We start from the raw sequence: 25584 nt of genomic DNA, 5'->3' as shown, positions 1-25584 counted from the left end.
AGGTGTTGGGAACACAAGAGTGAACCAGATCAGCTCTTTCTTTCATGATTTGCAAGCTAGCGGGGGAGATGGATAACTAATAAACAACTAAATGAATACATAATATAATGTCAGATGGTAGTAAGTGCTATGAAGAAAAATAAGCTAAATAAGATCACTAACCGTCACTGGAAAGATGCCTTTGGACTAGGGGAAACAGCTTTTAGCATTATCAGGTAATACCTAGGAAGCACCGTACAAGGCAGATTTGGATTCTTAAAGGCAGCAGTTTTCACATCACCTGTGGAGCTTTTGAAAACATACATGTTTGGGTTACCACAGCATCGGGTAAGGGATGTAAGGGGCAGGATGTAAGGGTTTGAAAAAAGTCACCACAGATCATTCTGACACACAGCCTTGTTTAAAAACTGCTGCAGGATTTCTGATTTCAGTGCCCCAGTGCAAGCCTATGAACATACTTGGGTCACGTTCTGTTTTTTCCTGAGGAACAAATGGAATATTTTAGCAGGTGTGTGGGGTGCATACAGCTGCCTGGCTAAAGGAACATGCTGACCATCTGGAGTTTTTCCAACAGTCAGGAATAGCCAGTGTGAGCACACCTGCACTCTAAAGACAAGGAGGAAGAAATACGACCTGTAAGGGCTCTGCTTGTAGTGGGACAACTGATCTGTCCGTGATCTCTCCAGGGCTTGTCCAGAACCTGGTGCTCTCCTGACAGCCCTGAGGTGCACACCCATGGCTCAATGCCTTTACTCTGCTGCTTGTCCTTGCCTGAAATGCAGCTCCTCCTTTTCTCTATCTCAAATTTTTGCTTTCTTCAGGAAAACTAGATTAATAGAAGCACCTCTAAACGGAGGACTTCTGTATCTGTCACTCCATCGTAGAAGTCTGCTTGAGCCTTGCTCCCAAAGGTGGGCTGTGAACATGACCTCTTGAGTCCCCCCCAGACAAAGAAGCTCAAAATGTCTTAAACTGAACTCAGCATCTTCCTGACATCTCTGGTCACTTTTTTTTTTCTTAATAGACTATTTTTTAGAGCAGTTTTAAGTTCACGGCAAAATTGAGCAAAAATTCCAGAGACTTGTCACCAACTCACTGCAAAAGGTTAAGTATCAGTGACTTAGCCTTTTTGGTCTTCCCTCAGTTTCCTTAGGATGAAAGAGGCAGTTTAGAGCAGTGCTGTTCTACTCTTGAGGCCCAAACTTGACAGGAGACATTCTTATGTTAGGGAGGGGAATATTCTTATCTTGTGTACTACTGAGATCCAGATCCATTCATTCATCCACTTCATCCACCCAAGCACCATGTGGCTGATGTTTTGTACGTGCGAGGCCCTGGGCTGAGGTTGACTGCTACCTGTACAAGATTGACACAGGCCTTGCCTCACATGCTTCCTTGACTCAGACCTTCGTATCCAAAGTCCCCCTTTGCTTTGTCTTTTTTTCTTAACATTTATCATAATCTAAAATTATTTTTTTTATTGAATTGCTTGTTTTTTCTTTCTTCTTGCACTAGAACATAAGAGCCCTGAAGGCAAGGCCCTCGATGGCCTTGTCCATGGTTACTTCGTCTGTACCCAGCGCAGGCTGGCATGTAAGGGTGCTTGACAAATGCGTGTGGACACGTGCTGCATTAGCATTGGGCTAGAAAAAGTGTAGGAGGCCGAGGTCTGGAATTGAGGATTGTAGACTCAAATTAGCCATTCAAAGAATATATATAACACAGTTCATTCCTATGTTCAGCAGCCCTAAGGTTGCCTTCCCAAGTGCCTAGTGATAATGTTTCTCATGCCTGTAAACAGAAACCCACTCCACTGAAATATGTGGTGCTATTCTGACATTCAAGGGCACAACTTGATCTAGGTGATTAATCCAGGCATATTATCTATGCATAGACCCAAACTCAAGTAACGTGGGTAAAAAAGATTATATCCATCTCTGCCAAGTATCAGGGAGATGCCTGCAGGGTACAGCTTGCAGTATTGTCTCTATGTAGTGTGTCATGAGTCCGTGGTATGATCCTGGTACTCATGCTGACTGATGCAGGCATCATGCTTGGCAGCTTAGGGCTCTGCGGTGGGTTTATCTTTAAAACTGCATTTGAAAAATTCAGTGGCTATTTCTAGAGAGTATCGTGAAATGTATTTTTTGCTGGAAATTTCTTTATTTTCAAGTGGTGTGTATTTACACAAAAGCTAGATTTTATCTGAAAAAAATCAGATTTTAAGAACCATAGAAAATTATTTTGGCCATGTACTCTGTGGCTTTGTATGCCATCTCTCAAATTTTATCAGTCTCAGAATGGCATGGAAGTAAGGGAGAGGCCAGAAGAGGCGATCATTTCAAAATCAATCTCAGCTTGATCTTGAGACTGTCTATCACATTTAGCAAAACAGTGGTCTGTCCTCAAACACTCAGAAAAGAAATTGAATTACTTCTTAATTAAGTTCCTGTTGCGACAGAGCCTGGGTACGAATGCTTTACACTGCTGCAGTGCCTTTCATCTAAAGATATCAAAGCACACAACAACTATTAATTCATCAAGTCTCTTCTGCCTCTGTAACGTGGTCAACACCAGCACCAGAGCACTCAACCCACTCTTGAAGCTCATCCACCTGGGGCTGGGCAGGGATGGAAGCTGTTCAACTAGAAGGCATTTCTACCCAGTGGCTTCAAAAATGGAAAAACAAGGAGCATCTTACTTACCTAGTTAAACCTGCAGGAGAAGTTTTATTGGACAGAATATAATTACTAGAAGTGACTTGTGACCAGAAAACTGGTGCCGACGGTTTTGCTTATAAATGCGCAATACTGTGGGGATCTAAATTACAGTAATTGGTCTGCAGCGCTGAGTACCTATCTCTCGGACTGTTCGTGTTCCCCAGGCTCCTGGCCCCAGGTTAAGCACAGCAGATTGAGTTCAGTGTTAGAGGGAAGAGTGCCACCTATTGAATTGTAGAGATTCACGGGCACGTGTTGGGACGAGTGGAGACATTTCCCAGGCCAGTTTCACTCTTGGTTTGCTATGGTAACTAATATATACGTCTAAAGGAAAATGAATATGTTGACTACTCTTACTTAGAAAAACATCTACAAACGTCTGTGTATTTTCCCCAGCTGGAGCTGAGCGTATGCCTGTAGTTTAGCCTACTGCTACTTGAAATAAGCATGCTGCTAAAAGACTGAGGCAGATGGTATTTTTACCACTTCAGGCAAAACATGGCACCTATGGTTCGGCTTTCTGCAGTTCTAATTTTTTAACACTTTCAAAATGGCTGGCTTAAATATCTCCGTCCCAGAGAGACAGATTGTTTCTCAATTTCTTTTTAATAATTTGCTTCAAGATATACAGATATGAATAAATATCTCTTGGTCAAAACCAGACTCTCAGCAGTGTGGGCCAGCCTCCTGCTCATTCTTCGTAAGTGCCCAAGACTGGGCCTTACACGGGCTTTGGCAATCATGCTAATTTTGATACAAAGACTCTAAACGGTTTGCAGGAGCTGTCTTTATATCCATCTCCAGTCTTTTCTGTACAGTTTGTATAATTTTCCCCATGACTCAGTACAGAAAAGAGACTTGTTTTTAACGTCTTCTTACTGAGTTCACTTTAAGCACGGAGAATTGCTCAAGGTTAAGTACTCAATAAAGAAAGATTTTGCAGGTATTAATTCATCAGGCATCCAGTTCTCAAACATTAGAGGGAGATTTTTTTTGGAAGGAGTGGGTTTTGACATGCCCTCTCTCCTAGAATTTGTTCAGGGTCCCAGAGTGTTGTGTTCCCCTGGCTCCATACCCCCACCCCACCCCTGGCCCTCTCAGGCACAGTGTCCAAGCGACCGCTCTCCTCTTCCCTCCCTACTTCAGAAGCCTTGCATATTTTGTTTTATTATAAAACGCATTTGCATAGGGTACACATTAAAATTCCCTTCCCAGCAGCAAACTGTGCTGTCCACAGACATTTGCATTTGCATGATCACACATCATCACTTCCCTTTCGGAAGAAAAAAGAGTCTTTCCTCTCATGTCATGGTTCTCCTTTTCAAGGCTTGCCCTTTTAACTATTTCTTCTCTTCTACTGTCCATAAATTGCTTCAACCATTTTGCTGCGTATTAAATCCAAAATTCTTTTTTGAAGATTGAGTATAGGAAATTTTCTGTATTATTGTATTTTCTTTTCTGACAAAGCCAGATTTTTTTTTTTTTTGGCAGATAGTTTTTGCCTGCTTGTTCTTTCCCATAACCCTGGCTAACTGGCTCTGAGAATTTTTCACATTGGCACATTTAGAGACCAGATGTTGCTGTGTTTTCTCTTCCCTGTACCCCTTTCTTGGACAGATGCTCCTTCTTCTACCCTGGGACTTTGCATTAGCTCCTTTGGTAACATATTCCAAACAGCATCACTGCATGCACTAAATCTCTTGTTTCCTCCAACCTCTTAAAGTTGTCTTAACATTTAGAATTTCTGTTGTAGTGAGAATTATGGAGACTATGTAGAAGCATTGACATTCCCCTCGCCCATCTTTTTCCCTTAAGAATTTGTGGTCCAATTAGATGAGATGCTTAAAATAGAATTGAAAGGAAAAAAATCCAAATACTATTATGATATGGGTGCAACTATGTAAACTTTTATATGCTTGATAAAGACTGAATGACAACATGTAAAAATGTAAATAAGGGCACTAAGGTAATAATATTTAAACATTTTTTTTCTTAAAGGTTTCTGTTTTACAAGTGTAAACTCTGATTTGAATTGGAATTTTTCCAGATTATGACCTGAGCTACTGAGAATTGGAAAATAACTTGCCTGAACTCATGTTTCTAGTGGCATAACCAGAATTTAATTCTAGGCTCCTAAAGAATTGCTTGTGTCTATGGCAATGGCGGAAATACACAATTAGAAAATGTGTTTCTTTCACTCTGTGAGTTTTTGCACTAGGCCTAAATTTGTGGTTGAGGTGCTAAGGAATAACTGAGGAAGACAGACACCTCATACGCTGAGCCCACAGCTCAGGCACTGATCTGATGACCTACCCATAGCGCAGGGGTGGGTGCTGGAAGCCACTGCCAGAACTGCCATCTGAAAGTCTCAAATCCCCCCATTCTCTGTTTCCTTAAAAATCAGATAAAACAAGTTATTTTTCTTTTGGCAATCACGTTTCAGAAAAGTGGGGGGGTTTTTTTGTTTTGAGGGAATCTTTTTCAGCAATAAGGAATAGATTTTAATTTTTTCCAAAACAATTAATTTACTAAACTCGGTTTTTGCAATTACTGCTTTGATTCCAAATCTCCTTCAAAATGCAGTTTTCAGTGATGGAAAAATAATAATTGATCAATTTCTGTCCATAATAAAGTGAAACAGATTTTGTACCATGTGAAACTTTTAATCAAAAATAAATTCTAATCACACACACAATAGTATCTTGAACCAGAGTTGTGCCTTATTATGAGTCCTCAAGTCTCTTTGCAAAGCAGTCACCCTCTGGTCGTTCATTCATTCCCCATCATCAAGCTAGTTCTTTTCCTTGAAGTCTGTGCATGTATTTTTTGCCTTTGTCCCCAGCGACTATCATCTTGCTTTGATGATCTAGTCCTCTGATTTCTTAATACTATTTTAAAATTAGATTCTTGTTCTCCGAGGTGTTAACAATCCCACACACCTCAATGGCATCAACAGATTTAGTGATCATAATCTCTTGTCTTTTGTGGATCGTGAATAAAATTATTAAATGATATCAATGAAGGCCTCTTTATGACATCATAGAATATGCCCCCCTCTGGTTGTTCACCCAAATACTATTGATACTATTTGAATTCAATCCTCTAGGCAGTTGTAAATCTTTTTTGTTCTTCTTCAAGTCATATATTCATAGTTTGTTGGGTTTTTATCTCCAATTTTACATATAAAATGTTAAATTATTTAGTTTATAACAATAATATTTAGTGGAGCAATCTCTCCCATTCTTAAATTTGTCATTTTTGAATTACTGGGCTACGTGTCTACATAATATCTAATGTTTCTCAGGAAGCTAAGGCAAACTTAGATTGTTGATGAAGACCAGTTCTTAGTTGGAAGCCTGGAATCATGTCTGGTTTTGCGCACTATTTATACCCTGAGGGCCTAACACAGTTCCTGCCACATACTAGGTACCCAATAAATATGTCTTGAACTACTGATGAATGAGTGAATGAATGGATAACCCAAGATGTGCCAGATGTTTGTGCCTATATTCCTTTTTTGCATCTTTAACGCCATCTTTACTCCTCTTATTTCTCCGCAAGTATATTTTCAATCAAATGGTTGCATCCTCAATGCCATGCACTCTCTGGGTTGAAACAAAGATTCAGGTGGGGTAACCTTTTGAATCTTAGTCTAGAAAACTAACTACAGATGCCTGCCAGGCTGGTTCTGTGGGTAAATGCTCTGCACTGTGGGATAGCTGGATTCAATTACTGCTCCCAGTTTGTGGTATCGGGAGCCACCTGTGCGCAGGGAGAGCCTGTGTAACTTTATGTGGGGGACTGAGCCGTCTGTCCCAAGAGGGGAGCCTGCTTAGTCCATTGAAATAGTTTTAAGTAGATCCAAAAAGAATACTGTCTCTTTCCTTATCATAAAAAAAAAAAAAAAGGTGGAAAGGCATCATGCATTTTCCAAAACTATATATTTTGAGGGAATGAAAACAGAGGCATCTCCGTGTAGATGTTGAATGTGATTTTAGTAAGTCAGAAGTCTTTGTCCTTACCTTAGATTGATATTTCCAAACTCATTCAGTAATACTACAGCCTGATTTCATACAGAGTTAAGGACTTTTGTGATTTCAAGACGTTTGATCTTTCAGAAAGCTGTAATTTGTTCAGTTGATACATCTGAAGACATTCCCTAATATTTCCTAAGCAGTGTCTGCAGGCACTACTCAGCCTCCCCACTGACCACATGAGACAGAATATTGATCCTGAATGTCCTTAACCACCTTTCTGAAATAGCACAGTTACTGAGGTAGCAGTAGAGATTACAAGACCTCCAGTGTAGATTGGTGATGTGTAAGATGCTACTAAAGATTGTGGATGCATAGATCCTGTCTCTCCCCCCAAGTCCTTGACTTTCTGGCTTGATGAAAGATCTTACCTGTCCACCAGATCATAATAAAGACAACGATGTACCGCTGAAGATTGATTCATGCATGGTGCAACGGTGCCCCCTATGGAAGGTGTCCCTGTTCTAGATCCAAGGAAATTATGCTACCTTTTATCTTCATTCCTGACGAGATTTGTGTGCACCAGTTAGGAAAGATTGTAGGCCTTTCTGTCCTGTGATCTCTTTAAGATGCATGTTATTGTATGCATGTTTTTCAGTGTGCACTCTGTTCAAGACACACACTAAGTACTTTAATCAAGTGGTTCTATTCAATTCGGTATCTGAATCTCTTCATTTTATGAAGAGGTTGAATAACCTGACAGTGTTCACACAGTTACTATCTCACAGACATGATTCCACCCAGGTCTGCTGACTCCACACTGTACTCTTTACTGCCACACTGCTTCTCAAGGTGCTTTAGACATACTACAAAGAGAAGTAAAAGAGAATTTGTAGGCAGGCTCTGTTCTTACAAACATCCAGAAAATGATATGCATTTCTCCATAATCTAACTAATTCTGGTCTCAGAAATAGTGACTGTCTAGTAAGTGACTGTCTTATGATTTATGTTTGCTGAACCAGTACAATAGTTACTGTGATTTTTTTATGCTGGTAAGCATTCTTCAGTCTTTCAAGAAAGTTTTATAGATATATCCATTTAAAACAAGTTCTCATCACTATTCTCTTGAGGGTAGCAAGGATCAGTGTTAACAAATACCATAGCCCCATAATGTAGAGCCTCCTACATCTGGAAGAGGTATTATTCCTGCAGATACGATTACAGGTACATGGCACAGAGAATAACTTATTCACGCCAGACATTGATTCCTGCATTTGCCCCCAGTCTGATGCAATCTGCCTGGAAGGCGTGCTGAGGTATATACATTTATTTCACTGTCATTGCTCTCAGTACACAGTTTTTCTGTTTGAGGTGCGCTCTGGTGATGGAAGTCGTAAGTGTATTTTGAGCTCATCTTGTGTCAGGATGCACAAGGATGTCAGGAATCTAGGGTCATGTGGGTGGTGGTGCTGGCGTTAGTGGTAGCAGTTTTGAGGTAAGTGGTCCCCAAGTGTCAGCAGATGACAAATTGGGACCTGAGGAGGATTTAAGAAATTTTATAAGTAAGATATGGACTCAAGTAGAATAACAGAAACTCAGATTCACTCTTACATAGTTTATGTATTCCTCAAATAACCCTCAGGACTATTTACCCACATGATGTGAGTGCTCTTGTCCCACCGTGTTCTTTTTAATTAAATAACCAGCATAGCTTTTGTCATGAGATTACAGAGTATACTATTTATTGATTCACTCCTAAAAAAGCTACAGGCAAGAGTGGCTCATTGCTGCAGTCTGTAACCTATGATATGTTTTGCTTATTGAATTTCTATTTGAGTTTGCTAAAAAGCTTCATGGTCCCAGTTTTGCTTTTTGAATTTCAATGTGCAGAATTAAGTTCCTCTCTGGAATATGATACTAAAATTAAAAATTAGCTTTTTGAGCCAGAATATGGGTAAATCAGGGATTATTTATAAATCATTAAATTTCCTTCAGAAGATAAGATAACCAAGAAGCAATGATTGCTTTTTCTATGGAATTAAACCTCACTTTAATATAATTCCATATTGCTAACCTCAGATACCCTACCTATCAAATGTTAATGAAAGTTTGTAAACTTTTATAAACTGAACTAAACTGAATTTAATTACATTTTGAAAACGGGCACATCTACTCATACCGTGAGCTGTAAGTTGACCTCTGTTTCTGAAGTAGCAAACACAACTTTGCCTGAATTCTCAGACACAGAGTCAACAATTTAGGTCAGTTTTGAGTAGGCCAGTAAAATGTTTTTAATTATATGGAAGTATCTCTAAACTACATACATACATATATATTAAGCTATATATGTATGTTTAGAGGTATTTATACATGCAATATACATATATTCAGATATGATAATTTATATGAAATGAGTTGTTTAGTTATACTCACAATTTGTAGATAGTAGTTCACAGCACAGATTCATAAATGTATTTAGCTGAAAGTTTAGGCCTTGAAATCCGTTCTGAAATCTCACTCTGAAAAGGAGGCCATGCACAAGCCTAACAGCCTCATGTGTGGAGGAAGGGGCAAGAAAAATGATACCATACCTGCTTTGTCATGTTTTTTCTTTTTCCTTTTAGGGGGAACAGACTAAATTTTAAATGGTCAAGGTGATTTGGAAATTCACTTTTCAAAACAAGCGTGTTTCCGATTCACTGATAATCACAGGTTTTAAACATTTAAAATACCTTAATGAATCTATGTAAAATAGTCTATGGATATTTATAACTAAAGCCAGGTACATTATGTAAATGTTACATGTTAGCTTTGCGATGAATCCCATGCTCTCTTCCTCTTCAAACCTTGCATTTGTATAGCATTTTATTGATGTCAAAGTAATTTCACATACATTATCTTAATTGTTCCTCATGATAATTAAATGTGGCATAAATATTATCTTCCCGATTTTACAGGTGAAGTGTGCTTAGAGAAGTTGCTTTGCCCAAGGTCACACATGTCCAGGTTCAGAGTTTCCCTACTAAAGTTTCCTCGCTGCCTCTCTACAATTATTTTTCATATTACTGTGAATTAATCAGTCTTAGGAAGGGAATACCTCATCCTATTAGGAGATTAAAAAAAAGATTCCTGTGTGGCTTCATCTGGAGGGTTCTGCTCCAAGGTGCTTAAAAAGGTCAAAATGTCTGGACATAAATGAAATCTGCCCCTCCTACCATCCAGCTCTCCTCTTACCTCCCATCTCCATGGGCTTCCAGAAGTTGGCAAGAGAAAAGGAGAGCAGTGTAAATGTCATGTGTGTCCTGCACTCTCACACAATTATACAGGATGATTTTAATTCTGCAAAAAAAAATAAATAGAACTTGTTAAAAGTCAGTATTTTAAAGCTCAATACAAATTCATACTATAGGAATTTTACAGGCTATTTTACAAAGTAAAAATACTCTGATATTTTATTAGAGAACAGTAAAAATGTTAAAGCATAGAATAAATTATATTTGTCACTTTGAACTCATTAATCCTTTATCCAGTGACTTAAATATAGTATGATGAACCCTGAAATTGTTTTTTTAAAAAATCATGAAAATGACATGAAGTGATGTCCTGTTGTGCGAAACCCCAAGTACCGCTGCTAGTCAGTCTTTAGTTGAGATTTTTAGTAAAAATTACTTTTTATTATTAAGAATTTTTTAGGTATAAACATATTAGTTGTATTTTGTAACTCAGTAGTCTTGTTTAGTGCCCTTTGTTAAAAAAAAAAAAAGTATATCCAGAGGAATATACTTAATCAATTGAGATATTTATGCCTTTTTCTTAGCAGAAAATGTGGAAAATCTCCACCTCCAATTCCTATTGACATTTGTTCTACAACCATATGGCACTTTTACTTGTGGTAGAAAAAAATATATATGTTGTAATAGAAGAGCATAATTAATCTAACAATTGCTTCAGTTTTCTATCATCTCTGTAAATACGGTTTTATCCAAAGGCATTTGACTTGATTTTTTTTTTTAATCTGTGATGTATATTTTAAAGTTTGCTCTTGTGCAAAGGACATTATTGACATAGGTATGGGTTCTCTTCACAAATGAAATTCTAATATTTTCATATATATACATATATATATATATATATATACACATACACCTAGTAGGGTATGTAAAACAGAAGATATATAGATAGATTCAGTCCTCAACAGCCCTATGATATAGGTACTATCATATATATCTTATTATATGATAATAAGTCTTTGTTGTTATTGCTATTATTATTATTATTATTACTATTTTAATATTAGGAAGTACTACCATCCTAATTGTATCTTTGCATGTGAATTCATGTGACTGAGGAAATAACTAAAAATTATCTTATTTCCACCTCCTTCCATTTTTGCCAAAATAAGATATTTAATTAAAGTCAGCCAATCAGTAGATTGAGTAATTAAGATCAATAGATTTTTTTTCCTATAGATTCTTTTAAATTGTTATTCTAAGTAAAAAGGAACTTTTGTATGTTGTTTGTAGTACATTTCACAGCTGATCATACTAGAGAAAGGTTTTAATTGTAGTTTTCTCTTTTGTACCAAGTCTTAGCACTCAGAAGCTGGCAAGAGCATTCAGTTGAAGCACTGACAGCTAGAATCTTGAAGTTGGATGGGACCTTGGAGGCAGCCTTGTCCCACCTCTCCCATCAGCCAAGAGTTTCATTCATAATTTCTCTGATGTGGTTATCCAGTTGCCAAGGACTTTCAGTGATAGGAAGTTCACATCTTGTCAAAAAAATTATTCATTGTTAGACAACTCTAGTCATTTGAAAGCTCTTTCATATTTGTAGTTGAAATCTGCTTTTCAGAAACTTCACCTTGTTGCTCTCTGCTCTGTTTCCTGAAGCATGTAGAACAGGACTGCTCCTTCTTCCATTTAATTGCTTTAGAAGTTTGACAATGGGTTAATATGCTCCTTTACTCCTTTCTTCCAGGTTATACATTCCTTAGATGATATGTTTCCAAATATTTCTCCATCCTAATACTGCTCTCCATCTGTCTTATCAATGTCCCTCTTGAGAAATGGCACCGTGGACTGAACAATATAGTTTTCTTAACGTGAATTGACCATCAAAGACTGCAGTGAGACTGTTCCCGCCTGTCTGTGGGACATGTATATCTGTTGATACTGCCAAAGTTTGCATTTGCTTTTTTTTTAAAATCTAAATCACAGTTTTGGCTTATATATGGAATGTGGTTATCAAAGATTCTCAGCATATTTTTATGAGTCACTGCCAAACTGAGGTTTAAACTTCTGCAATTAGTTTTTGAAACCTGAATGCTCAACTATACAGTTACTCTGCTACGTTTCATCTGGCTAGTATCAGTCTATTGCTCAATATGTCAAAAACATTAAAATATTGATGCTATCCATGTGTTAGCTTTCTCTCTCGGCTATATGACATCTGAAAATTAAAATTTAATATGTATTTCTTCTCCATCTTCATTCATGCAATGCATAGCACTGTGATAAAGGAAAGAAACCCAGTATTGGGTCTTGTAGCACACTAGAGATTGCTTTCCTGCTCGATAAAAATGCACTACTAAACATTTTCTAGGAATAGTTGTTTTACATATTTGAATCTGTATTACCAAACTCTAATACAGATCCCATATCTCTGTCTTTTCCATTAAGGACTATTTCCAAAATCTGAATATACTCTATCTTTACTATTTCTGAAGCTAACAAGGCAGGTGGCCTTATCAAAAGAAAAATGAGAGTGCTTTGTCATAACTTGCTCATTGTGACCCACCTATCCTGGGGCTGTGATCACCGCTGCCTTTTCTCTAGAGTTTACAAACTGTCTATTTAATAACCTTTTCTGGAATTTTGCCATAATGTTCATAAGTTCACAGATCTGTGTTCCAGAAGGCACATTTGTCCTCATCTTTTTTTGCCCTGTGTTTGAAGGCATTAGTCATTTGACCCTCCCATCTCTGGCATTCCTGTCTTTCAGTAGCTGGGAAGGACATTTATGTGGATTGTGAGCATGCAGGAGCAGGGCAGAGGTGGGAGGGTGCCCCTGTGAAGGTGCTCTAGACCTGAAACTGGTCTCTAAAGTGAGCAGGAAGGCAGAGAAGGGAAGTGTTAGAAGATAAAAGCTGGACGGGAACATCAGAAAAAATGATGAGAAAGCCACTGGCAGGGAGGGCCCTCAGTGGGTGCCACAAGTTATTTGTCCAAGAGGAAATACTGTGTTTGGAATGGGAGGATGGAGGTGGTCTTGGAAAGCAAAGGACACCAGAATCCAGGATGGTAGCTGCATCCAAGGCCTCCTTGACAACCTGTAATGGGCTATTTGAATGCGTATTTCATCTTTAAAGGCCCCTCTTCATGGAATTTATTTTAGTCTTTACAGTTTTTAACTCATTCTTCAGTTGTTCTGTTTCCTTTGTTTTTTTTTAGTAATCGATAATCTTTTGCAAATATTTACACATACTTGTTTTTACTGGACATACAGACTTTACATTTTGAAGCCCCTTATTTTTATCACCATCTCCTTCCCCCATGCACACCCATCAGTCTTTAGCAGCTTCTGACCAGGCTGTTTGTTTCTGAACATTTTCTATGAGGAACGGCACTTTGAAAACATTTGTGGCCAGTGTCCTGGTGATAATACAGACCTATGGATAGATTCCCACACAATTTTTACAGCTTCCTGCCTCTCTTTTGTCAGCTCCTTCAAACCAGGGACGTTGTCCGATCTCCTCAGTATTGCTCCGTGCAGGGCAGATGCTCAGCAAAGGGGGGATGATGGGCTCCTCCTTTCACACCTCGGCCTTTTCAAATTTGAGCCCTGAGAGAGTTTATTCAGTAGCCACTTATTTTGGTCACTTTCATAATTAATAATGACCATAGTTGGAATTTAGTTTTTCAGAGGCTTCCATCACCTTCGAACTATATTTCTAGTTACGGACTCATGGAATCATGGCAATCTTTTCACTAAACTTATTTCTGCAGTGTGCTTTCCTAACTTACAGTCTGGGTGTCTGCCTGCTAGTCCTTTCTAAGGACTGATTCTAATACCACCAATGGTATTAATTTTTGTTAATTTCTGTCACCTTGATAATCCGATTATGTTGACATAACTAAGTAAAAAGTCAGGTGTATCAAGCATTTTTCAGCTATAGAATGAGTTAGCAGATGTTCAAAGGTTGAAGTGTCATTTCTGCCAGCTTCATAATCTCTATTAAGACAGCATGGTCCACTTCTACCACTTGATTGGGAGGTAGGTAGTCTCTTCCCATAACAGCATGGCTTCCATTTGTTTCCTTTTACCCATATCCCGCTGTTTTCAACCATTTAAAAAACAAAGAGCTTTAACATATTGTTTCATACTCCCTTACTCTCTGTTACACAGTTTCTTCAGAACAAGGTCTACTCTGTGTTCCAGTTGAGTTTTAGTATCCCTGTTCTCTCTAAGCACTCTGGTTGGGTGAAGGAAAACGGGATTATGTCCGAATCTTTTCCAGTGCCATAGAGGGGAAGAGCTCTAAATGCGCAGGAATGAAATCCAGGCTGTTTCTCAAATTTGCTATTGACGCTTCTCCACATTACTTAGCGTGTCTCATCCCAGTATCTTCTCCTGCAAAACGAAGTGAAAAGATAAGATTGTGTTTGAGGTTTCTTCTAGATCTGAAGTCTTTCTTTGGTTTCGTCAGAGAGAAGTAGCTGCTGCCTCCACATCTTCTAAGGCTACTTAGACCCTACAATAGGGGCCTGCCTTTAATATTTAGAGAGGACTTTTGTACCAAATAGTTTTCGGACACATAACAATGATTTCTCAGAAGGGTTTCATAAAAGCAACATTTATCACTGAAAAGGTGTTTAATAACACCTTTTAATAAATGTTAAATAATAATGCACTTAACTTTAGGTACATTGCATCCTCTTCTCTCTGTGTTAATATCTTTAATTGGATCCTGTAGCAGGGGACTTGGACTTAATTTATTTCAGGTGATGCTATACTTATACAATTATTCAGTTGACTTAATTAGAGATTTAATTATATTATTGCCCTAAAGTGCTATATCAGGAAAATAAAATGCAGGCTTATAATTCACTTTTTTTTTTTTATCCTACAGCTAATGTGTTTTTCATGTTATAAAGGCCAGAGTGGGCATACTGGCACTTCTGAGCACATCCTAAATGGAAAGTTCTACCTATACATCAATTTGGAATTTGCCCAGTCAACATGTAGGTGAAGGCAAAAGTGGAAAGAATTTTTTTTTTCGATTATGGTCTTTTCTCTTGCAGCTGTTAGAACGAAGGTCATGGGTCCAGTCCCTCAACCTTCCATTCAAGCCTCTCTGGTTCTGCAGCCCTATGACCAGCCCTGTAACAGGTGGTCCTGGGAGGCAGCACCTGTGTTTCTATACCTACAGCCCCGACTATATACCCAGGTCATAAAAGTGCCCAAGAAATGCTTGCTGAAATTAATTTGATTGTCACAAAGACAACTCATTGGAAGTATGGTTAAAACAGTATAAACTTAAAATAACAATTTTAAAGTACAGTAACTCAAAAACATGCCCCAGTGAGTGAGGTATTCCTGAATCTGGCTAATCATTGGCATGACCTTAGAAGCCTTTTTTTATAAGGCTTTATTGAATCCATTGCCAGGGATGAGGCCCTCAGCATCTGCATTTTAGAGCTTCCCCAATGAATCTTATGATCAGCTGAGTTTAGGAACTCTGGCTTAATGTGTCTTTTGTCACATTTATTTACAAAGGGCAAGATTGGCTTTTTTCAGGATAAGCTCATGACCTATTCTAATTTATAATAAAAATAAGTCTCATTTATTTTCTATTAATTATAGCTAAAGGATTTCCTTTGAGCCAGCAGTTTATGTTTAGTTGGTGGAAGTGTATACAGAAGTCTGTGAGGAATAATACCTTCCCTGAGGGACTAGATTACTGCTGAGTCCTGAAATGGGCATTTTACACATGGAAGCTATCAGTCCTTGGTATGGGAAGTCCTGTGAGCCTAACCCTGTGGAGAGCAAATTGGAGTATTAACAGGAAGTACAACAGTCATTGGGGGAGAGGAATTAACTCTTTTAGGGCTTGAGTAACTTTTAGTGATGTCCAACTGGGTGCTATTTTGCCCTAACCTGAATTACCCTTCATTGTATAGTTAAATATGATATAGGTCGCCATCAAATATTGAGTTGAGCCTGGCTGAATAAAGTTTATAGAGTACCAAACTAAGTGTAGCAATCAGAGAAACGGAGAATGTAGAACGTTGTACCACACAGCTTGGTCCTTTCAAAACGGCAGTATCATAGGGGGAAAAAGTTTAAAGTGTCATAACAAATTAATGCAGTGTGTGAACCAGAATTCCTTACAGTTTAGAGAGAAGGGCTAAAAAAAAGGCATTTGGGAGCCAACTAGGGAAATTTGCATGTGGACTAGATATTAGATAGTAGAGTATTACTATTAACTTTCCTAGCTGTGATAATAGTATTCTGGTCATGGGGGAGAATGTTCTTATCTTAGGGTCAAAACAAGGGTGAAGCATCCTGTAGCCCGTGGTGTGTCCAAGTCAAGTCCCACCAACTCAGAGCCTATCGTTAAATATTCAAGAATTTTGTGATTCTACAAGCCTTAATAGCTTGAAATCAGCCATGATGGGAGTATTTATACTACAGAAATCTGCACGTGCCCCAGGGAGGGCTTCTTCCCTCCTCTGGAGAGCTAATTTACCAGCATACCCATGCTAACAGCTTACTTTCAAATGATTCAGAAAACACGCACATACAAGTAGACAGAACAAAAAATAACAAAATATTAATGGTTGTTGAATCTAGGTAGAGGATCTGTGTTCAGTAACCGTGCTAGTCCAGGAGCCCACAGACTTTTTCTGTAAAGGCCAGAATGTAGATGTAGATGTTACAGGCTTGCAGTCCATACTGTCTCTGTGGCAGTAGCTCAGCTCTGCCGCTCTGCCGTCATAGCTCAAAAGCAACAGACAATAACACTTAAATGAACGGACATGGTTAGGTTCCAACAAAACTTTATTTAGAAAAACAAAGGGGGCCAGATTTGGCCTAGGGCCGTAGTTTACCAACTCTTGTGCTAATCTTTCAACTTTTAAAATATTTGATGATAATCAAAAATTTTAATAAAGTTCTAGGTTGGTTTCCAGAGCCCTCCTGATCCCCTAACACCTGCAAGATACATCACACCAGTCTGTTTCCATTCCCTGGACACTTCGCTCTGGTCTTTTCTGTGCCTTTGCTCAAGCTATTCTCTTTTCCTATAATTTTCTTGCTACCGTGACACCATAACTACTTATCAACATTCTCAAGACGTGCCTCAAATCCCACGTACCCTGTAAGGCCTTCTTGAATCTCTTCTAATCAAAATTGCTCTCTCATTTCTCTGATCATCTGTAGTCCTACATTTGTGCCTTGGCTTTGCTGCTTTTCGCAGTATACCCTTTATTAGTTCCTGATCCATAAAGCAGAGAAGGTTCTTTATACTCTTTATACATAATAGGTGCTCAGTTAATATTTTAAATTGAAATCTAGTCATGCAGGTATCCACATGCCTGCAGGTACCAACCTAGAAATCCCAAGTAGAGAATGCTGGCCTGTCTAATTTAGATTTGGAGGAATTAAAGATAATAAAAATAGGGGCATGTTCTTTCTTTCTTTCCTTTTTTTTTTTTTTTAAATCTTTAAGGCTGACCTGATCCAAGTTCAGCTACCTTTGAAATTGTTGTATATCAAGCTAAAATAGACTTGATCTTGGTCGATTGGACCCTTGGACGGAGAGCTCTCTGGTCAACGGCTTAAGGGCTGAGGAGGAAGAACTAAGTCATTCTGAATACCTATAGTGTTTTAGACACTATCAGGCACTCTGTGCTGTCTCATATAGTGCCCTCACTAGTCCTACAATGGAGTGGTGTTATCCCCATCTAGAACTCAGAGCGGTTTTGGCCTCCCTCAGATTATAAAGCTAGAATGGGAGTTTGAACCTGGCGACCTCTGACACCCAGCACCATTTTAGTGCCTTCAAGCATTCAGTGATGGCAGGAGACCAGGGAACCCCAGGCTGAAGCAGTTCCAAAGTTTATATGCAGGGAGGAAATATCTTTAGACTACTGAGCATCTGGTGGAGTATAATATTGAGTGCCACTGGATGGGTGTTAAGAAAACTGGCTTCTGATCACAGCTTTGTCACTATCCAGCTATGATCTTGGGAGAGCCACTGAGCTTTTACTCTGAACTTCTGTTCTCTCATCTCTTTAATTAGAAGAATAAAGCAGGCAGGTTAATTCCTTTATTCCTTTATGTTTCATGCACTATCCAGTAGCACAGTCTAATGAAGAGATATACAAGTGATAGAGAATTAAGATACAACACTGTGTAATAATGCTGCACTCCACATATGCACAGGGCACGCCAGGGCCCCAAGGAAGAAGGGCACCTAGCTCCTTAGGGTGTCATCCTCGCTGAGTTCATTCCACCCAAGTGGAATTTGGGAAGCTTGATGGGGAGAGAGGAGTGTGTGGAGACTGTCTCAAGGGAGCTGATAGCTGCAGGTAGTTTCCCTAAATAATGATGAAAGAGAGAAAAGGGGAAAAACAGGCTGGGAAAGAACTAGATAGGGAAGGGACTTCCACGCCTCATGAAAGTGCTGGGACTTTATTTTTTTTCTTAAGGCTATTGGAAGGCAGTGGAGGGTTTTAAGCAAGATCACATTTGCATTTTATAAAGATCTCCTTGGCAGCGTGACGGATGGAGTCCAGGAGCAAAGAACTGGTGGTGGGAAGACTCTTTAGGAGGTGATTGCAAAAAACAACCCAGGCGAGGCATGATGATAGCCTGAACTAATGTCGTGGCAGTGAGAGTGAAGAGCAGAGGATAATTTGAGAGCTCTGTGTGAGACAGAATCGCTAGGACTTAGTGACTGCATCTGTCAGGATGGCCACAGACAACCTCACAATCTCTGTGGCTTCAGACAACAAAGATGTGTTTCTTGCCCACACTGCCTGTCCTGTGCGGTTAGAGAGGCACCATGGTGCTCACTGTGGTCACTCTGGGATCCAGCCTGAGGATCTCCCATGTGACTGGTTGGTGTACCAGAGGGGAAGCTCTGGAGGGACTCAGGTGGACAGTTAAATGCTACAGCCCAGAAGTGACGTGCATCATTCACAGCTCGTGGACTAGAACTTGTCACATGGCCCCACCCAACCTGTGGGGGCCAGAAAGTTCAGTCATGGCTGAGCAACACTGGTGCTGCTGTGGTGCCTGACCGGATGCAGGAGGACTCCCGGGTTTCTGGTTTAGGGAGTGAAGCAGACATCAGAGGTGTTCACTGAGAAAGAAAAGATGGAATCTGGGCAAGGGGAAGTAGACAGACCAAATTATTAGAATTATTTTTCAGCTCTAAAATATAGCCATTGTATTGGGCCTTTCCAGTCGTCAAGGAGAGGGATTCGAAATCAACTCTGTTGGCATGAATTGACTTTATTCTTTACAGTGTTTTAATTCATTCTTCCCAAAGTCTTATAGCTTTAAAAATGTAGTGTTCAGATCTAATACTATGTATCTTTCTTGAATTTTCATATAGACTATTGTGTCAACACACAGTATTAAAAAATCAGTTATTAACTAGGATGTTAATGAAGCCTTCCTCACAAGAGAGTATCAGGCTGCTGAATTCAAAATGCCAGAGATGTGAATGCCCTCTGCCTTCATCACCGCCACCCTCCAGCAGGGCCCATTTCTAGGTATCAAGGGGCGGGAGTTGGGGGAGGAGGTGTAATTAGGCTGATTGGAGCCTATTGTGCTGCTCTGGAGGGCTGACACCTAGCAGCCTTAGGGAATGTTAGTGCCTCAAAATCATTGGGGAATGATGTCCTCTTTAACCTCAAAAGAATGTAGCAGATACAGTGAACCTATACTGTTTCTCGCCTTCTTTGTTTTCTACCTCCCTTCCCCAATTTAATTGTTAAATTTAAAAAACTGACTTTTATTGTACATTTGTTTCTTAACAGTTGCGAGAAACAATCAAAGCTGGCAAAGGTGTGACTTCAGCTATTGACCTGTGTCGTTACCATGGAAACAAGGCACTGGAGGCCCTGGAGAGCTTTCCTCCCTCGGAGGCCAGAACTGCTTTAGAAAACATTGTGTTTGCTGTGACCAGATTTTCGTGACACCAAATTGAAAAGACACTATTGTTCGTTAGCTGAAAAATCTGGGGAATGAGGTGATCAGGAGAGCTTTCATGATGGAATATCTAAATGTGTAAATGACTTTAACAACATATACTTTTTTTTCTTTTTATCACATTGCTAAATGAATACTGCCTTCTTTTTTGGAACTGCTACAAACAAAATTAGAAGAAAAAAAGGTCAAGCAGTTTTCAGTTGTCATGCCAGAAGCACACTTGAGGCTGCAGTAGCAGAAATAATTAATGAGATTCGCTCCTGTGACCTCAGCAAATGGACAGGAAATAAGTCCTTATTGATTGGACTGAGCCAAGGATGGCGCCAGGGCGGTGGCCTGTGGTTTTCCTTCTAGAGAGGACAGAGCAAGCTGGAAGCTGCAGGTGTCAAGAGAAACACTATCAATGCCAGTCGGGGAGGACTGTCAGATCCAAAACGAGTGACCAATTTGTCATAACGGAGGGTAGTTCAGTGAGTGAGGAAAAAACTTGCTTTGTCTTCTTGCAGTTATGTCTCTGTATTTATAGATACAGTATGAATATACTTTGTGCTTCTTGGTTTTTGTAAGATTGGGGGAGGGGAGCAGAAATTGCTGAAAAGATAATGCCAAATATTTGAACTAGGAGATTAAAATGTTATCAAATGTTAACTTGGTTATAATAGGAATTGCCTGTTTTTCTTTCTGGAAGACCGAATTTTTTCCAAACACATTCCAAACCACCAAACTTGTGTTTTGGTTTTTGTTTCTTAAACTGAAAAAGATGCTTTTTTTCAAGTAAATGTGCTGATTTGTGATACTTTGGTATAGAGAATACCTTTAATTTTTACAAGTGTCAGATATATAATTATTATACTGAGGAATTCATTGGTGATTTTTTTTTAACCTCAGAATGTCAAATTTTGGTCTTGAACCACAGACATCCAAGTACAGAACGAATGTAAGCAATTTTACAGGCCTGCAATCGGACACTATCTCTATGTGGTTCACAGGAGATGATTTTTGTGGTTTGCCTGCACGCAATATGAGAACACTGTTGACAAGAAGGCTGAGTTTACATAAATGATCTAGATTGAGACTCAGCTACCTTTCTGCCTTATGTGGTGTAATTACAGCCCTATCTGGAGACAGTGAACACAGCAAACAGATTTTATTACCTTGTTCACTCAAACAGTCAGTGAAGTCATTTTAGTTCAGTTTCTTCACCAAAAGTTACAAAACCGTTTTATCAGGACCCAGCATGTGGCCTGCAGTGAAAAGAAAACGTTAGCTATAGAGGTTAAGGTATTATATTATGAAATACTTTTAAGCATACTTGAAATATTGTAATTGTACAGTTTATGCTACGCCAATTTGAAGGCCTACAGATTTCGCTGAAGAGAACACTCCCCTCTTCTGTTTGAAATGTCTTTTCTCACAGAAACTGGCTTAATTAGTAACTATGGTTAGATGCTTTAGATCAGAGTAGGTTTTAATCATTAACGTCCACAAAGGAGGAGTCATGCTTTGTGTTCTCTGGCTGTGCAGGAACTTAAGCAAGCTGTAGGTTTTATTAAGCAGATGGTTGGGGACTGTAGGACACAGGCAGGATTCTAGGGCTCTTCTGATTCTGGTTTAGCTGCTGGTTTGCTGTGTGACCTTGAGTGAGTCACTTCCCTCTGAGCCTCAATTTCCTCACCTGTAAAGTAAGATTTAACAAAAGAATGTATGAAGTCCCTTCCAGCTTTGTTTTCTTTTCTAACAGTTTTGCTATTTCTGACTCTCTAGATAAAGTGCTTTGTGAGGTCCAGGGAAGAGTAAGGCTATGAAGGGATGCATAAAACTTAATGGAAAATATCTGGCCAAGCTGCCTCATACATGACATAAAGAATTCCCAGCTCTCCTTTTTATGACTTGTAACCCTGGACACTTGGTTTCAACATCTGGCTTTCAGCTTTCTTTGGGACCTCTCCTACCTCCCTTTCATCTTCTCAGCCGCCTTCCAGTCCTCCATTCCCTCTCCTGTGCCTTGCCACCCTGGCTCCTCAGAATAGCAGCCTCACCCTAACTGTTAAGTGACTGCTCTGCTTTTGTTAAACCTAGTATATTGGTTAATTCACTAAAAGCATTAAATACGGACAGTCTTCTCCATGCCCCTTCTTCAGGGGTACTTATTTATTAATTCATATTAAGGCCTTATAATTTCACATAATCTCTAGGGAGAAATTTGGGGCAGCAAGACATGCTTGTGGGTTTTTTTTTGGTTTGGTTTGGTTTTTGCGGGGGAGTTAATTAGGTTTATTTATTTAGTTATTTTAATGGAGGTACTGGGAACAGAAATCAGGACTTTGTGCATGCTAAGCATGTGCTCTAACCACTGAGATATACCCCCCCCCCCCACAAGCAAACATGCTTAATTACACTTTTTGGCCTCCTGCCTGAGTCCTGCCAGGGAAGGTACTGAGGAGACAGAGCTAGTGACCTTCACTGTCTCCTCCTTCACCTTCTCTGCATCTCTCCCACCCCCAGTTTCTTGGTAGAGGGAAGAATTCATTCGTCAGCCACTGCCCTGTTTCCCTTCACCTGGACCTCCAAACCTCACCCCCTTCAGACCCCTGAGCCCTCCTGCACTCTTCTTCCTCCCTGTCAGTCTTGTCTTCAAGGACAACAAAGGCTGCAAGCGTGAGGGCTCCGCGTGTGCCAGGCGCCCTGCGAAACGCCTTAGCAATGCCGTCTCGTTCAAATCCCACAGCCGCTCTCGGCGGGTGAGACGTCTCCCCCGTTCACAGATGCGGAGAGGGCTGCCTCTGACTGACTGGCTCACCCTCACACACCACCTCCCGCCTTGAAAATCCTTCCAGATAGCTCCTCGTTCTCTCTTCCTTTGCTTCTCTTTCCAGAGTTCTCGAGCCTGTAGCCTCCTGTGTTCTTCCATGTCCCTATTCTTGTCTCGTGTCTCCTCTGCTGGTTATGAATGTGCTCAGTTCTCCCCAAAATGAAATCCCTCACTTCCCCTATTTCTCCTTCCACTTGTTTTTTCCCTCCTAGCATGAGCAACACAGCTTCTCACAGTCCACTAACTCCTTAACCCTGGCAATTGGTCATTCACTCCCGGGCCCTGACCGTCTGGACCGGCGCTAGCGCTGGAGACACTCAGGGAATACTTGGTCAGCAGATCTGCCGACACACTGCACCGTTCCGAGACGCCTCCTTAACGTTCACAGATGGTGGCCTGGCCGTGAAACCCGCCAGCCGCGGCCCTGCATGCGGACCTCCCCACAGCATTTCCCCCTGCTGACCACAGCCCCCCTGGCGCCCCCTACGCCCAGCGCCTGTGCCCACATCGGTTCTGATTCCTCCCCCTCCTCTGACAACCCTTCCTTCTCGTCTCACACATCTCTTTCTTAGTCCCACCCCTAGAGACATTCTTTTCTAAATATTTAAATTGTATTTCCCCAGAAACTTCCAAGCAGTTGCCTGCCCCACTAAGCTGACTTGTTTTAAATTCCCCAACTTAGAAAAACTGATTCCAAAAAACAATATCAGTTAGATAGATATTGATTAGATAGCGAGTTATTTGCCATTCACGGTTACTCTGAAAGAAAATAAGGATTGTGACTTGTTAAACTTTTGATGATAACAGTAAATCGTCTTCATGTTTTCTTGCTCATATAACATGGTCACACTTAAAAATAAGTTTTATCAGTGACATTGTTTGCCTGGTCCAGGTCTCATTCTCTAATATTTGAGACTTTATCTTACCTATTTCGGTATTATTGCTATAGCCCAGGATGCAGGTGACACCTACAGACTTGGGGTGAAAGACGAATACATTAGTGCAAAGTGCTCCCAAAAGATGTAGACCTTTTTTAAGGCTCAGTACCTGCAACATATTGAACTCAGGTGACCAGAAAGTAATCTGAATAATTTGTGATGATCTTTCAAAAAAAAAAAAAAAAACCACAAGTCTCTATAACATAGATCTCTTGAGCAAGTGGGTTTGGGGGAATTGCGTTTGACCAACAAAATTGCAGCTGAAGGATACTGTTTTTTCTTTCTTATTTAAGACTCTGTAATCAGCAGATCCATCACTGATAAAGAGAAACTAGCTTTTCAGAAAACGCTTTTCAAGCTCCTTCCTAGAGTTCTTAGTTTTAAGAAGATTCTTTCCTGCCCCTTCCTTTGTCTTCCTACTTTGAAATCCTGCTGTTAAGATCTCACCTTTCTGACCAATAGAAGCTCCAGGATTTATCTTTAGAATCTGTAATGACTGCCTCTTAATCTGGAGACGGCATGCCACACCTTTGCTAAAACTCAAAAGGGCAGAGATGGATTGGGTTGATTTTCTAATCTGTTTAACTGTGAGGACACAATTGTCATTCCATTATTATGAATAGTTTCCATTATTGTTTGCACTTTCTTTTAAAACCACAGGCAGTCTAGCAAGAAAAGCATATACGTCTTTCTGTTTCCTACTCCTAATCCCTTCTCAGATTACGTGTTTTATTCTTTCAGAATGGGGCCTGCCTTTCCACTAAGGAGATATTTCTTAGATACATACTTCTGAAAAAGATGGTCACCCCAGGGGAGTCCAGAGGGCAGAACTGATGGTGGATCCACCCTTCCCTTCAGCTCACCCCCCAGCCCTTGGAGCCCTGAAGTGCCAGGTTTTAAACCTGTACTGGTGGAGGAATGCTCTTCCTAGATACCTATTTCTTTCTCTTCCATAGAAAGAAGAAGTTTCTCAGGCTTTCATTCTTCATCTTTCTTTTTGTAGATGCTGATTCCATCTTCGTGGAAAAGCTACATCAGCTTTCTCTCAATGAGATCTGCCCACTTCTAAGACTGACAGTGTACAGGTCACTGTATGTCCTATGAGCAAACACGTGGGCTCCCCACTGCCTTGACGGTTGGGAAAATTTCACTTTTTGTTGCGTTTCAGTAAAGAAACACTTTAAACAAACTTTGGAAACAAGGAAAAATTAATCATTCTCAATCTCAACACACTAACATAGTCAGTATCACCATTTCATTCGTATTTCTTCCAACCTTTTCTGCCTTATGTATCTTTTTTTGCATGATTGTAATTATAGTATAAATTTAACTTTGGGTCCTGCTGTTTGCACATAATGCATCATAAACATTTTCCCATAGTGTTGCAGTCTTCATAAGCACTATTAATAAGTAACTTTAAATTCTAAACAAGGCATCTTGAATTCTATTCCTGATTGGTTTCTCTGGTGTAAATGGGTATATGGTAAATACTTCATAAGTCAACCTCCCAACCTGCTGCTAAGAAAGTCTTTGTCTTGGAAAAATAGTGCCCCTGCAGGCTCTCCACAGCAGGCTGAAACTGGAATAAATTCCCTTAAAATTCTTCAACTTGAATGATTAATCTTTTCAGTTGGTGGTTCCCATTTCTGCAAGATGATGCCCAGGATGGAGTCATAGTTCTGTGTATTTTCCTCTTGCTTCACGGTAAGTTCTCAGCTAGCCGCACTTCAATAGGACTTCTTCCTTTCCACTGAGGTTCACAGTCTCCTAGGACAGGAAAGGCCCTCAGTCAGTTGTCATCGGTTCTGTTCCTGGTTAAGACCATGGAGAAGCCATTTCCTAAGAAATGAGAAGCCAACTTTGCTTCTTCAAAGACTTGGGAGAAGGAAACTCCTAGGGTTTGTTTGAAGGGAAACAAA

At 39.9% G+C, this 25584-nt stretch overlaps 1 protein-coding gene across 2 annotated transcripts in view; it reads left to right on the top strand.

Moving 5' to 3' along the window:
• Nucleotides 1-20694, top strand: part of PDSS2 (decaprenyl diphosphate synthase subunit 2) — a 186409-nt gene extending 165715 nt beyond the window's left edge. The window contains exons 8-9 of one of the 2 annotated variants that reach the window (XM_032484631.1): nucleotides 14823-14934; nucleotides 19744-20694. In XM_032484631.1, the coding sequence (XP_032340522.1) occupies nucleotides 14823-14934; nucleotides 19744-19790 (159 nt within the window). In that variant the 3' untranslated portion in view covers nucleotides 19791-20694. The remainder of the gene's footprint in view (nucleotides 1-14822; nucleotides 14935-19743) is intronic. The other variant, XM_006187429.3, reaches the window with a different exon arrangement.
• The last annotated feature ends 4890 nt before the right edge of the window (nucleotides 20695-25584 follow it).

This window comes from Camelus ferus, chromosome 8 (genome assembly GCF_009834535.1).
Source record: "Camelus ferus isolate YT-003-E chromosome 8, BCGSAC_Cfer_1.0, whole genome shotgun sequence".
In the NCBI taxonomy this organism is placed as follows: Eukaryota; Metazoa; Chordata; class Mammalia; order Artiodactyla; family Camelidae; genus Camelus; species Camelus ferus.
Note: the sequence above shows the minus strand (reverse complement) of the source record. Positions and strands in the feature narration are given on the sequence as shown.